Source organism: Sceloporus undulatus, chromosome 5 (assembly GCF_019175285.1).
Source record: "Sceloporus undulatus isolate JIND9_A2432 ecotype Alabama chromosome 5, SceUnd_v1.1, whole genome shotgun sequence".
NCBI classification, from domain to species: domain Eukaryota; kingdom Metazoa; phylum Chordata; class Lepidosauria; order Squamata; family Phrynosomatidae; genus Sceloporus; species Sceloporus undulatus.
Window position 1 is genome coordinate 58,182,956 of NC_056526.1, and position 14,219 is coordinate 58,197,174.

At 37.2% G+C, this 14,219-nt stretch overlaps 1 protein-coding gene across 7 annotated transcripts in view; it reads left to right on the plus strand.

Annotated features, from left to right (window-relative positions):
- GRIP1 (glutamate receptor interacting protein 1) overlaps positions 1-14,219 on the plus strand; it is a 308,504-nt gene that overhangs the window by 245,602 nt on the left and 48,683 nt on the right. For 4 of the 7 annotated variants that reach the window (XM_042468137.1, XM_042468139.1, XM_042468138.1 and 1 more), the window contains exons 9-11: positions 1,504-1,673; positions 6,727-6,882; positions 7,608-7,760. In XM_042468137.1, the coding sequence (XP_042324071.1) occupies positions 1,504-1,673; positions 6,727-6,882; positions 7,608-7,760 (479 nt within the window). The remainder of the gene's footprint in view (positions 1-1,503; positions 1,674-6,726; positions 6,883-7,607; positions 7,761-14,219) is intronic. The other 3 variants (XM_042468141.1, XM_042468143.1, XM_042468142.1) reach the window with 1 other exon arrangement.

Genomic DNA, 14,219 nt, shown 5'->3' on the forward strand with positions numbered 1-14,219 from the left:
TGGACAAAACCAGTGTGTTTGCTATCCAGTTATTTGGATATTTGCATTAGATATTTAAAAGAATAAATACTATGGTAAATTTCTTAAAGTTCTATTTTGAATTTAGCAGATTTTGGTGCCTGTTTTTATTTACATTCATGTACTTCCTTGTGGTTATGAACAAGTTTGTATGGGTTTTTTTGTTTTGTTATTTTTGGAGTCATCATTCAAACTTTCAGCACAATGAATTGAAGCAGAGTAGATTTGAGTCTTCCACACACTCATGCACAAACACATGCACTGAACATTATGCAATTTATTACAGTATCACAGAGACACAGAAGAAACTGGCTTCTGTATTTTTATATCTATTTGTTCTCTACAAGAAGAATAATGCATTTTTAAATCTCTGTTCAAAAAGTACTGTTCTGAATGTTAAATTCTACTTTTAAAAGGAGGGTGGAAGAACAGAAACAATGCATTGGGATTCATCTCCAAGTGCCATTTAAATGAGTAGGAGGTCCTTCAAATGCATCTGCTTTTGTGCAGCTCCCATTCAGTGAAAGTAGTAAAGGAGAAACTTCAAGCAAATAACACTGTCCTTCATTCTTTGTCCTACTCCCTGCTTAGATACTGCTGCCTCAGATGTATATTCTTCAGAACTAAAATTGTGAAATACATTCAATTCATCTATATTGCTGCCTTCCAGCTCCAAATTCCCTACCTCCTGCCTATCCTCCCTAGCATTTCCTTATTATTTCCCCCCACCCACCGCCAACACACACTTTTTTTAAAACCAATGGTCCTGTAAATGATTCAGTCAACCTATAGTTCTACTATAAGCTTTTTGGCTTTGGAAATTACAAGTACTTGATCCTGTTGTGTTCTGCTGTTCAGAGGGCATATTGCGTTAATTTTCTCCCTCTATTTTGCTCCCATTCTGCAGGGGGGTAACCAACTAAAGATGCTGTCTGCATGACTGGTATGTCAGGATGCTGACTGCTGTGTTTTCATTTTCAACTCATCCAGTAGCCAGTTTCTTGAGTGTTGCAAAATGTAGCATCTAGCTTCCTCACCTTCTGGGTGTCTATCTAGTTGTAATGACTAGTTAATTATTAATTTGATTATTGTATATTTTCATCACCCTCTACACATCTTTTCCAAATCAATACTTAATTCTCAAATAATTAGCCAAATGATTTTATGTGAGAAAGCAGCTTCCTTAAATCAAACTATTCCTGTTTATTCTGCTGCCCAGTCACATTGCCATTATTTCTTCTGCTTTTTAATATATTTGGCTTTTGGCAAAACATTTCAAACCTAATCAATAATTCAATCCAAGTTTTTAACCCTTTCTAAGGATGGCTATAATGACATTTATGGTTTGACAGGTCTTATAAAAACTAACTCTCTAATTTAAGATAAAAGGAAAATAATGTGGATACTATATACAATCTGCTTGAAAGCAAAATACAGCCAGCAAAGAACACACTAAACTACTTTGAAGTATTTCCTTTTCCATAGATGTGGTGCATTACATGTAGGAGATCATATTCTCTCCATTGATGGCACCAGCATGGAGTACTGTACATTGGCAGAAGCAACACAGTTCTTGGCTAATACTTCTGATAATGTCAAGCTAGAGATTCTTCCTCATCATCAGACACGGCTGGCTCTAAAGGGACCAGAACATGGTAGGAAACTTGTACCTTTTCAGTTAATTTTATTTTGTTTCCCCTGGTTTTACACTATGCCTGTAGATCTATCAAATTAATGTTTGGGCAGTTTTGAATAATCTTCTGTTGTTCTGCAATTAAAACCTCAGCTTATAGAATGATTATGAAGTACTTTCATTTGCATGCTTATGAGGTATCTTTGTCCAATCCTGATCACATTTACTCAGAACTGAGTTGAACTGGTCTTACTTTTACTATGTCAGTTCAGTGAAATTTAAGTGGGGTTTGTTGGAAATGAAATATTTTTCAAGGCCAGGGGAATTCATTCAGAATCTATCCTTGATGCTCTGAGCGGTGATTCTCCAATCTCTTCCAAAGATTTGCACATAATCTTTTTACACAGATCCTGATAAACAAAAGTAATGTGTTTTACTGGCTTACAGCCAGTGTTTTACTGGCTTACAGCCAGTAAATACTCATGCATCTTCATTAATAAATAAGCAGTAGTCAATTTAGCTATGTGAGTTTGTACAAGAGTACAAGATTTCAAGCTGGGTATTTTAGGTCAGCATCATGCTTTAAGAAAATACATTTTCAGAATGTCTATATCTGTGTGTATGTGTCTGTGTCCTCTATTCATTCTCACTTAAAAGCAGAGGGTAAACCAGTCTTCAAGATAGGTTATTCTACATTTGGTTTATATAAAGAAGCCAGAACCTACATTTGCTTCAGCAAATTTTACATTTTCTATCTGGTGGGTTATCTATGCTAAACTATAAGAATTAATGACATATTTTACTGCCAAGGGCAGTGATAATGTATGTGTTAATGCCTTAATTAATTAAGAGAAAGTTTTAATGCTGACTATAATCTAAGTAATAAGGCTAACTAATCACATTCAGTAGGAACTGGTAAGCTCCTGCTAGAGTGAGACTAGCAAGGAGAGAGTAAAGGTCACATGCAGAGAAACAAATTGGTCCTTATAATCCTCACAAAGACCATATCTCTACACTCCATTAAGGCTGGAGGCAAAAGTGACATGTTTTGTACAGGCATGCATTCAGTACACGTTGAATAATGTTTGGTCATCACTGCTGTGAGAGAGCACCTGACTTTTAAAAAGGACTGTCGTGCTGAGTTTTTACCCTGTACTATATTATTGTATGGTTTTCCAATATTCTAAGGGGCTCTTCACACTACGTTATAAACCGGTTTGCAAACCAGTTTAAAAGGGGGTCATTTACACTTGCACCAGTTTTTCCCAATTCAAATTCAAGGGGGGCTGGCACAAATCCCCCTTAATCCAGTTTTTCCAAGATCAAGTTTCCCCCGTTTCTTTTACAAAACACTGGGTTTTAGCAAGGTGCCGCCACTGGGAACTTGCTCCCAATCCCACTCTGGGCATCCAGGAGGGAGGGTTTAATGTGCAGAGGGAAGATCATGCCCATCCCTTTGCTCTCTCCCTGCCAACCCAGCGCATTGTTTTTCCCTCTCAGCACTTGGCTGCGGGAGCTGAAAAAGCAGCTCCAGAAATGCAGTGGATTCAAACTTCCCATGCTGTGGAAAGTGATATCTTTAAAGCACAGCCGGGGGGGGGGGGGGGGTTCTCTTCAACCAGTGATTTAGTCCCCTTATCTGCACCGATGTCTGATTTACAGAGCTCACCAAAGCCAGGGAGGGGTTTCTCCTGGGAGCATCATTCGACAATGTTTTTTTAAATAAAATTTGACAATTTATGGACATATTTGCTATTGCATGGACACAATAGGCAGCACATTTAAATACTTGTGTCATCAGTATGACAAAGCTGCACATGATTTGCTTGACAGTGGGACTGTGGTTAGGGGTCATTTTTCCCTCTTTCCCAAGAAATAAAACCACAACAGACTCTGCTCCCAAGTTGTTTCAAACTAAAGCTGTCACACACATACTAAATGGCTGAGAGATTATATTATTATATTATTACATGGCTGAGAGAGTTTCTTGCTAAGGGTTATTCTAAGGGGCTTGCCATTACCATCCTCCGAGACTGATTGGGGGGGGGGTTGTTGGCCAAACAGTGTGATGTAGATGCATATCATTTGATTGGCAGTTTTTAAAAACCTGAGAACAATCGAGATGGCAGCTCCATTTTAAAATGACACAGATGGTACTTTGGTCTTCATCAGGGTTAAATTGCCACGGAGACATTCGATCATGGTAACCATAGTGGGAACTTTGATTCAATATTACATCATCAAATCTCCCCAGATCTACCCGTCACAAAAATGCTAGTGTGAATGACCTCTAAGGTTAATTTTGCAGCAGAGAGTCTTCTATTTCTAATCACATGAGCAGCCTCCACAGTTTAAAAAAAAAAAGGCTTCTTTCTACAGCTGTTACACTAGAAGATGTAATGAACTGTGGCAGGAGCTGTGCAACAAGAATGCAGCTAAATTTCAAAAAAGCATAAAATCCAACAGGCGTAAGCAGAGATCGTGTGGTCAATAAACCAGGTTAAATCTGGGTACTGAGAAACACGTCTGGGCCTATATGCTTTGGATTATGTTTGCAACAGCTCACTGAACATTTCCCTCAATTAAGTACCCAGGTTTTGGGAAATACTATTGTTATGGGTGGGATATAAATAGTCCTGCAAAACAGGGTGGTAATCTGAATGCAAATAATTCTGTTCCATTGTTGCACATATGCTTGAACAGTTGTGCAAACTCTTGTACAATAGAAGAATATTTTTGAGTTTAGCTTTGCTTTTCCATGTAGCATTCCAGCACAAGGTGTGAAATGTAACTTCCACATGCAGAAGGAAACCTTTAGATCTGATACTTTTGAGATTTTTGCAGAATATATTGTAATTATTTTATTTGTAGATTATAACACTTGTGTTCCCTATTCTCCCTGTTCTTCTCTACTTCTTTTGAGGGTAATGTGCTCATCAGTGGTGACTTGTTCCATGTAATATTAGAGGAATTTTGTGTGAGAAAGAAAGAAAGAAAGCGAGAAAAAAAGCAAAGTTTTCACATAGACACTGGATCCCAAAAAGCATTATAAAATTTGATGTTTTAAAAACATTTTAAAAAAACACCAAACATTTTGATTTCCATTTTCCTCAGTGATTTTCAATGGAATGAAAAAAGGGGAAAAATCCCAGACAGTCATAGAATTCCCAGGGCCTACACATGGGATCCATAGTATGGTGCTGGAGATAAGAGTGGTATTGCCCTCTGAACTAAGGCCCTAGATATCAAGGCATCAGATCTGTAGATCCAGAAACTTTCTCTTTTCCCAAGCATGGCTGGACAAGGTTTTTCTGTTCAAAATATAGCTATATTGGAAAGGCTGTGTCCCTCCAGTCAAAACATTTAGCAACAGGGTGGTGACTGCTGCCTATGGTTCCTGAATCTTGTGCACAGATTGGTGAGGTTTCCCTCACATTTTGCATGTTGCATTTGGGATATATGTGTGTATGAGTAACTAACAACCAGAACTGTTTAAATTTCTTAGCAAAATACTGGTATATCGATGGGTTTATTTCCATCCAGCATTTCCTAACTACCAGATCGTAATCAAGGAAAGCTATCCACTGTTAGCAATTTCTGAAAGTCTTGCTAGAGCAAACTAGCTTTCTTCCAGCTACCAATGCTGTGGAAATGGTCGTCAGCAATCCTGGATTGCACCCTCATGATTCCAAGTATTGCATCACCTGGAAGCATCTCAAGAAACAAGTCCCTTTCAGGACCTACTAAATTAAACAAAATGTCACCTCCCAATCCTGTTATGTTATTTATTTAAATGAATGCAATCATACAGGATATCAAGTATAGTGAATGGGGGAAATATTACAGATATTCTTACACATTTAAGGAATTACTGTATATACTCATGTATACATTGAGAAATTTTAATTAAAAAATAAAAAAACCTGGGTTGAATGATCCATGAGTAAGTATTGTACCTTAACTCTCTCTTTTTTAGAAAAGGAACCATCCCCTTTTCTGAATAGAGTTGTGAAATGCAAGAGCTTAATTCCTCTCCATTAAATATTACAGCTTTGGCTTGCAATTACCCAAAAACTAAATAGGCAAAAAGTGATTAATATAAGATTCCAAAGTACAGAGTCCTTTCCTTTCTCATTGGTCAAGTCAACTCAAACGTGTTGCTTTTCATCTTGTTTAGAATAGAACATGGTATGCTATACGTTTGAATTGTTGTTGTAGTTTGTACATTTTTAATAATATATGATAGACTGGTTATCATTTTCTCTGCTTTCCTAAAAAACTGTCTGGATTTAATCAACTAGAACTACTTTTCCTCTTCCTTTAAATTTTTGATAGATTTTTGCCACACCTAGTTTAGGGTTTATCCGTTATGAAATTGACTATGAGAAGGAATTCAGCTGCATTTCCTCTTCTTTGGGGTACAAATAGTCAGAAACCCACACTTTAAAACAATAAATGATGACTTTAGATTTCTGCTTTGTCTTTATTAATAAGTTCCCCTGAATGGAATTTTTGTGCTGATGCTTGAGAAATGGGAGTTCATTGCCCTGGATAATACAGTGCCAGTGATGGATGCTGGTAAAATTAAAATGTCAAAGCAGTAAATTGAAATGACTGGCAAGTAAACCACTCTGAATTACCGTGCACAATGTGATATATGGCCCCTTGTTTTTAGTTGAGGGTGTTTTTTTTGAGACACACACACATTTTTAAGTGGGTGGATATTTTCAGAAATTAATTACTAATTGTATGTCATACATGGTGATAATGTTGACTTAAATGTGTTCTTTAGAGGCTTTAATCATAGTTGCTAAAGACAGAGGCAGATTAAAATTTGATTGAGTACAGACCAATAGGCTTCAAACACTTTAGTTCTGGTTCTGTGAAAGGTTACTGTGGCCCAAATAAGTGCTGGCATTTGCTGGCCATCAAGGAAGAAGATTCAGGAGGTAGGGCTCTATCTTCACAGTTTTCATTTTTGTTACTTTTTAATTTGTTTATGTAATCCATTTATTTTCCCTCTTCTTTGGTCCTTTTTTTATTTTTGGTTCCTTCTCATCCCTCCATGTGGGCAGCGAAGGTTCAAAGGAGCAACCGGCAACTTATGTGGGATCCCTATGCCAACAGCCAGAGCAGTGGCCTCACCTACCATCATTATAACACCTACCACCCTGACCATTGCAGGATGCCAGCTTTGAAATGCCAGAAAACGCCTCCACAAAAAAACCTTCGTAATGTTCCATGCTTTTCCTGCTGACATGCTATTATTATTACCACCATTATCATTATTATTTAATTTGTCTTGCCCTCTTTCTCTCATTCTTTTCCCAGTTTGGTCTTTTTAAACCTTTTCATTTTTCTGGCGTCTCACTTTTTCTCACATCAGTGCAAGGTTATTTCTGACATCATACCTTTTTCCTTCTTTAACTTACTCAGCCTTTTTGTAGACAATGAAAAAAAATCTGAACACTTTTTAAAGGATCCAGTTTTCCAAACATAGCTCATACTGTCCTCAGTTTAGTACCTAATGGAGAGTTTAACTTTCCTCTGTAATGCCTGTGTCAGAAATCACCTTGCTAGATTCAAGAAAATACTTGCTAGATTCAGTGTGTTTAACTGTGTTAATATGTGTGTATTCTCATAGGTGTGCATTTAATATACTATCAAAAGTCAGCTGTATTGATTATAAGGATGAAAGTACTGTAACAGGGTTACACATGGTGTGGTTTTTGTACTAACTAAAAGGAATTTGCAATGGTTCACATGACCCGAAAAATCCTGACACTACTGCCAATCTTTTACACAGTTTTTGATTTTGTCACTGGATGCTCACTAAACTATTCTTGTGAGCCATGTACATGGTGTCTAGATTTTAGCAGCCAATAATGCAAGCATGCCTTTTACTGCTCTGCACTACAGAGTGCCTTGTGCCAAGTGTTTCCCTTTGTTTCAGCAGCACTGGTATCTTCATCCTTCTCTCCTGCCTCCATGAGTGCATACAGCCTGAGTTCCCTAAACATGGGGACCTTACCTCGCAGCCTCTATTCTACTAGCCCACGTGGAACAATGATGAGAAGAAGAATGAAAAAGAAGGACTTCAAAAGCTCATGTAAGTGACCAATAAGTTATTGGTATGGATATGGGACTGTAAAATGAACTGACAAATAGCATGAATGTGCACTGCAGTTCAGGTTTGTTTAGAGTTGTTAGGAAAAGCTTTATATGCATTACTCTTGAGCAAAATATAGTATTCAGCCACGTTTTCTATTTTTGTTGTCATATCCAATTTCATAAAGCTGGTTTCTTTTGTTCTCCATGATCCATTTATGTATTCTTTGCATAGAGGTTCAGGATACTTTGACATGATACTTTTCCCCTGAAGATGCAGGTTCACAGGGTGTACTCCTGGACTTGGCCTTGGACCTGGAGACTAGGTTTCTACAGTGGCCAGAAGTGCTTTTACATTGTTAAAGCTAGTGTGCCAAGACTGCCCATTCCTGGAGATACCTGATGTGGCCATGGTGACACATGCCTTATTTACATACCATTTGGGTTATTGTAAGACGCTGGACGTAGGGTTGCCTTTGAAAAGTGCTTGGAAACTTCACAGTGCTGGTTATGACTGATAGAGTCATATATGGCTTAAATGCTGGCTATTTGACAAACAATATTTCCTTACCTGGATTCAGAGAGCTTACCTGGGCTCAGAGATCTCTGGAGATGCACTTCTTTCACTCCCTGCAGATATGGTTGGTGAGTACATGAGATAAGACATTCTTAGTGGGTGGGTACTTAGGCACTGGGATTCCCTCCCAAGGTTTTTGTTGTCCTTCTCTTGCCAGATGAAGACTTTTTATTCCAACAGACTTTTAGAACTTATTAGTAGAAGGTTTCAGATGTGGTATTTTATTGTTTAAAATTGTTTAAAATGTTAAAACTTAAATAGGTTTGAATTTTAAAATAAATTACATGTTTTAAGTGTATGTCTTAAATTCTTTTAATACTGTTAATAGTTTAATTCTATTTTAATACTGACCTTTTATGTATTTTTAATGTTAACTTTTTGTACTGTAATAATTTTAACTGGCAAATCACCTTGAGTTCAAATAGTAATTAAGAATTAAGAAAAATGATGATGATTGCTGATGATGATGGTGACAACAGCAACAAACTCAAAAGTTAACAGACAAGAATGCAGCTTTTAAAAAACGAATAAATATACATTGGGCCCTTGGTATTCACTGGGGTTTGGTCCCAACCCCCAACCCCCCAATATGGAGACCAAAATCTGGTGGATGCTTAAGTCCCATTAATACAATGGCATTGTAAAATGGCATCTCTTATATAAAATGACACAATCAAGAGTTATTGTTTGAAATTTGTATTTTAAAAAATATTTTCAGACCATGGATGCGTGAATCTGTCAATAAAAAATCCATAGATATGGGGGGTTTGGCTGTACAGTATATCACAATTTGTGGGGATGAGGATAGCATACCATTAGCCAGTGAAATCACATAATAAATGTAATCCCTGTTGGTTGATTAGATTTGACAGGATTGTAAGCAGAATGATCTCTGTCGAACTGGCAGTCGAGGCACTTTGATGCCTCTGAGCACTGTTGTAATGATCATGAGCATTATATTAACACTTATAGTGAAGAATAGTGTATTACACTGGATGTTTCCGTTTATAAAATAATCTACCAAACTTATTTTTCAAGCCTATAAATTGCTCTTATATTTTTGAAGTAATGTCCATATAGCACGTACAACTGTGAGGTGGGGATAATAATGAAATCAGACGGGATTAGATTTAAATTATTGCCATTCGGATTGCTAATATTGCCATTAGTAATGAATCCCATGTTTATATTAATTCATTTTGAGCCTCAGTTAGATCCAAGTGCATACTTAAAACCACTTAGATTGTGTTGGCTGCATAAACCTGCATACAACTAAGTAAATAAATCCATGGAATTAGATGTCTTTGATCTAGGACTCTCTGGTCCTTCAAGAATGCTTGTATTGAGATGGTTGCCAAAATGACCTCCCTTGATAGGAAAGAGATCAATCATTGAAGGTTTATATGTTGGATCTTAACCACCATGAGCAGAGCTGCTCATGAAATAGAGTTTTTTTTTCTGCTACCTTCTTCCTTTTCATATCTCAAGTTATTCCCCAAGGGAACCTTCCAGGACTGTATGGCATACTGAACAAGGTTCTGAAGTCAGTGGAGGAATAAACAGAAACAGTTTCTAGTTACACTCATACATTCATGGTGGAATCCAATGTCATTTACTGCATCCTGCCAATTTTCTGTGGCTGATGGATGTCATCACTGTGCCTTCTGCCCCCAAGGGGGCTGGTTTTTAAATCTGTTCCTCATGGCCTTGAATCTATTACCCAGGGTATTGTGTCCATTCAGACCAATAGATGTGTTTTTTCTCAGCTGAATTGCCTGACAAGGGTTGATTGTCATGAAGGAGTGAATCTGAGTAACTGGTTCTCCCCCCCCCACACACACACACACAGATACACAAGTATACTGCAATGCACATGCCTTGTGTGCATGGCAAGTAAATTTTAAAAGAAAATTCCCTTTCTGTCAGGTAATGCCTTGAGAGAAAAGCAGTGGAATTGGGAAAGTGAAACAGAGATGATGAGAGAGGAGACAAAAAGGGAAATATGTTTATTGTTATGCCAAAAATTTAAACTATCTGGAAAGAGCCCCCACTTTTCTCAAACTCCTCTGCCCTCCTCTCCATTCCTCACATTGCCAGTTCAGCATTTTATCACAGACATTCAGTACTGTACACTGATTTATGTCATTTTGAATTTAATTGATGAAAGGGATAAGTAATGGAAAGGGAGATCCTTAGATCTAAATACCAGTAACTTCTTAATTTCTATACAGTATTCATAATATATGAGGATTGTGCTATGGCTTGGATCCTGAAGCCTTTTAAATGCCTAGCAGTCTTCCAGGTGGTACAGATGATGCTGAATATTGGAGCAGAATATTCCAGTGCCATAAAATATGATGCCAGAAAATGGAATTTCAGAATAATGCATTGGTATTTCATTAATGCATAAATATTTTGTTGCTGTTAGTGTGGATTAGCGGATGGACTTCAGGAATAATTTCAGAAATTCATTGGTTCAGCTCCATATTCATCCTTAAAGTTAGTGAATTATTTTGCACAAATCAACAATGCAGCCAATTTTGCTCATTTCTTATGCATTAAAATGCAGTCAAAATTGGAAAGCTTACTTTGTACTATTGCTAATAATAAATAGGTACAATTAGGAATGGTTTGCCTCATTTCACTTAATTAAAAAACCACTTAATTCAGTGCCACTAAAGAATTATTGTAGTCTTTATGAAAATGGACAGTTGATTAAAACATTGAAAGTAAAACAATTTTTCAGTCCATATTTGGGGATGGGGATGAGCAGAACAAGGAGGGAATGCTTCATTGAACATCTTTACAAAAAAAGTAGTGACAATAAAACATTTTATAGTGAATAAGATCCTTACAGTGGACTAGTGTCTTCTGCTTACTTGAAATTGGTCACTTTCTTTAGCCTACAAAAATATGCTATTGGTCTATCAGTTCTTCTCCTTAATGGCAGGTATCAAAAGAAATGACCAGTTCCAATTGCTAAGTGAAAGTGTTGCTTGCCTCTTAAAGAGTTCTATAGCTTTATCAACAATAACAAAAAAGTCTTGTACTATCTCAAAGAGAAACCATTTTTATTTGGCATAAACATTCATGGACTGAGCAAACTAACAAATGATTTCCTGGAAATTAGAGCCTTATAGAATTATTTGACAATGGGTTGTTGTTATTTACATAGAGTATCTGTTGCACATAGCCTCTTTCTTTCTTTCTTTCTTTCTTTCTTTCTGGGCATGATGTAGTGACTAGAAACTAACAGGATACTTAAATATGCAACTCTTCTTTGGAAGAGTTGAGAATATGTATGGCAAAGAATGCAATAAAGTTTTCATTGCCCTTTGTGCAGAAAAGCTTGCATAACTAATGTGATCTTCTCAAACGCCAGGCAGTAAACTATGCTGGTGTAGGGAACCATAAACATTTTATTAACAGAAGTTTTGCAGTGACTGCATTACTTATGCAGGTTTTACCAAACATACAGCCATAAAACTTAAAGATACCCTATGCTGTCACATACTGTTTATTACAGTTGATTTTGCTTTGCTTTGTTTTCTTTTATAGTCACCCCTTGGTTTTTAATGTTTGAAGTATGTGCTTCAGGAAGAGCAGAATTGTCACTTGTATCTTGCCTGTGCAAAGACACAAACAGACATATATACAGAGAGAGAGTACTTGTAAGGTAGACCTTGGCTGCTGCCGCAATGTATAATTAATACAGTTTGGCACCTGTTTCACTGCCTTGGCTCAATGTATAGAATTCTCAGATTTTAAGTTGTGTGAGATATTTAGACTTCTCTGTCAGAGAGCTCTGGTGCCACAACAGATCTCAAAATTCCATAGGATAGAGCCATGGTAGTTAAAGCGGTATCTAAGCTGGCACCGGTTAAGTATATCAAGATGTGATGATATATTTTAATATTCAATAGCAGAAGAATCAGGACATGTCTAGAAGGGTTTAAACTCTGCAGCAAAATATCTTAGGATACACAGTGAAGCTGAAAGAAGGAGGGGGAATACTGATTCTAATGGCTAATGATTCTAATTTTTAAATCCAGAGGAGGTACACTATTAGATTTTAGCCATTATGGGACACTTTTTGGCAACAATGAAGTTTGTGTTTGTAGAAGTACTTTTCTATCTGCTGCTTCATTCATTTAAACAAGTGAATTAAATTTTGTCCAACAGCAATATCAATAAAGCACTATGAAATAGAATGTTAAAACTGGCCCATCTGAGTTATAATTATGATTTCTGTGTCACAAATAGCACACGTTGAATTTTGAAGTTATTTTAATATTATATTTATAATTTTAAATTCTTTTAAAATGGTGTCAAAATGATATTGTGACAGTACAATCATGTACAGTTCTAACTAAAATATGCCAACAACTATGGAAAACACAGTGGTGGCCCACAGATTGGAAGTGATCAATATACATTCCATTAAAAAGAAGACACAGATGACTTCAGTAATTAAATTATCATTGCACTAAATTTCCATGCAGGTAAAGAACTTTGTGCCGTTCACCAGAAAAGGCAATGGCTCATGCAGCACTTGCGCCATGCCGCGCCACGAGCATAATCCCCATTGTTTTAAATGGGGCTTGAGCATCTGCAGAATTTCCCTTATGTGGGGGTGTGTCCAGAACAGATTCCATGCATAAGGGAAGGGCACCCTGTACTAGTAGCAGAAACCAACAAAGACCTGGAGCAATTCCTGGAAAAAGTCAAGGAGAAAAATGTCAACATTAAGAAAACAAAAATAATGACCATGGAAGATCTACAAGAATTCATCCTACGTAATGAGAAAATTGAAAGCATGAAAGAGTTCCCATACCTAGGATCAAATATTGATCAGAATGGAGGCTGTACTGAATAAATCAGAAGAAGACTAGGATTGGGAAGAGCAGCTATGAGAGAACTAGACAAGATCCTAAAGTGTAAATATATAACTGTGAGCATTAAAGTAAGGATTGTCCAAAGCATTATATTCCCCATCACCATGTACAGATGTGAGACCTGGATGGTAAAGATAGCCAGTAGAAGGAAAATCAATTAATTTGAGATGTGGTGCTGGAGAAGAGGGCTGAGGATTCCGTGAACAGCTGAGAAGACAAACAAATGTGTTCTAGATGATATCAAGCCTGAAATTTCCCTGGAAGCCAGAATAGCTAAACTGAGGCTGTTGTACTTTGGTCACATATTGAGAAGGCATGAGTCATTAGAAAATACAATTATGTTATAAACGTGGAGGGCAATAGAATGAGAGGAAGACCACACACCAGGTGATTAAACTCCATTAGGGAGGCCATAAGCCTGAGTCTGCAGGACCTGAGCAGAGCAGTGGAAGACAGGGGGTCTTGGAGCTATCTCATCCCCAGGGTCACTGTCAGTCAGGCTTGATGAGAGGGCAGTTAACAACAATTTAAAGGTGGTACTTAATAAACCTTCTAGGTGATTGTGAGAGCCAGCATGCTATAGTGGTTTGAGTGTTGGGCTATCACTCTGGAGAACAGGGTTTGAATCTCTGTGGGCTGTGGAAAACCAGCATTAGAGGAAGGAAAGGGCAAAATCTGCTCTGAATGAATTTTGTCAATAAAACCCAATGATAGGTTTGCCTTAGGATAGCCATAAATTGGAAGCCACTTGATGGCACATACAGTAATAATGACAAGCTGATTGTGCCAAGAAAATTATAAAGCTTTGTCTCTTAGGTTCAAGTGGATTTAATCTCCCTGTCGCAAAACGGTATTAGACTCTTGGTAAAACAAAGCAAGTTACCCACAGTGTCTAATAGGCATACCAAAAGAATCAATGATTATAAGATTGAGAAGACTGCAGTCCCTTGGTTTTTAAAGGCAAATTTATCTAATGGCTTGGTATGAA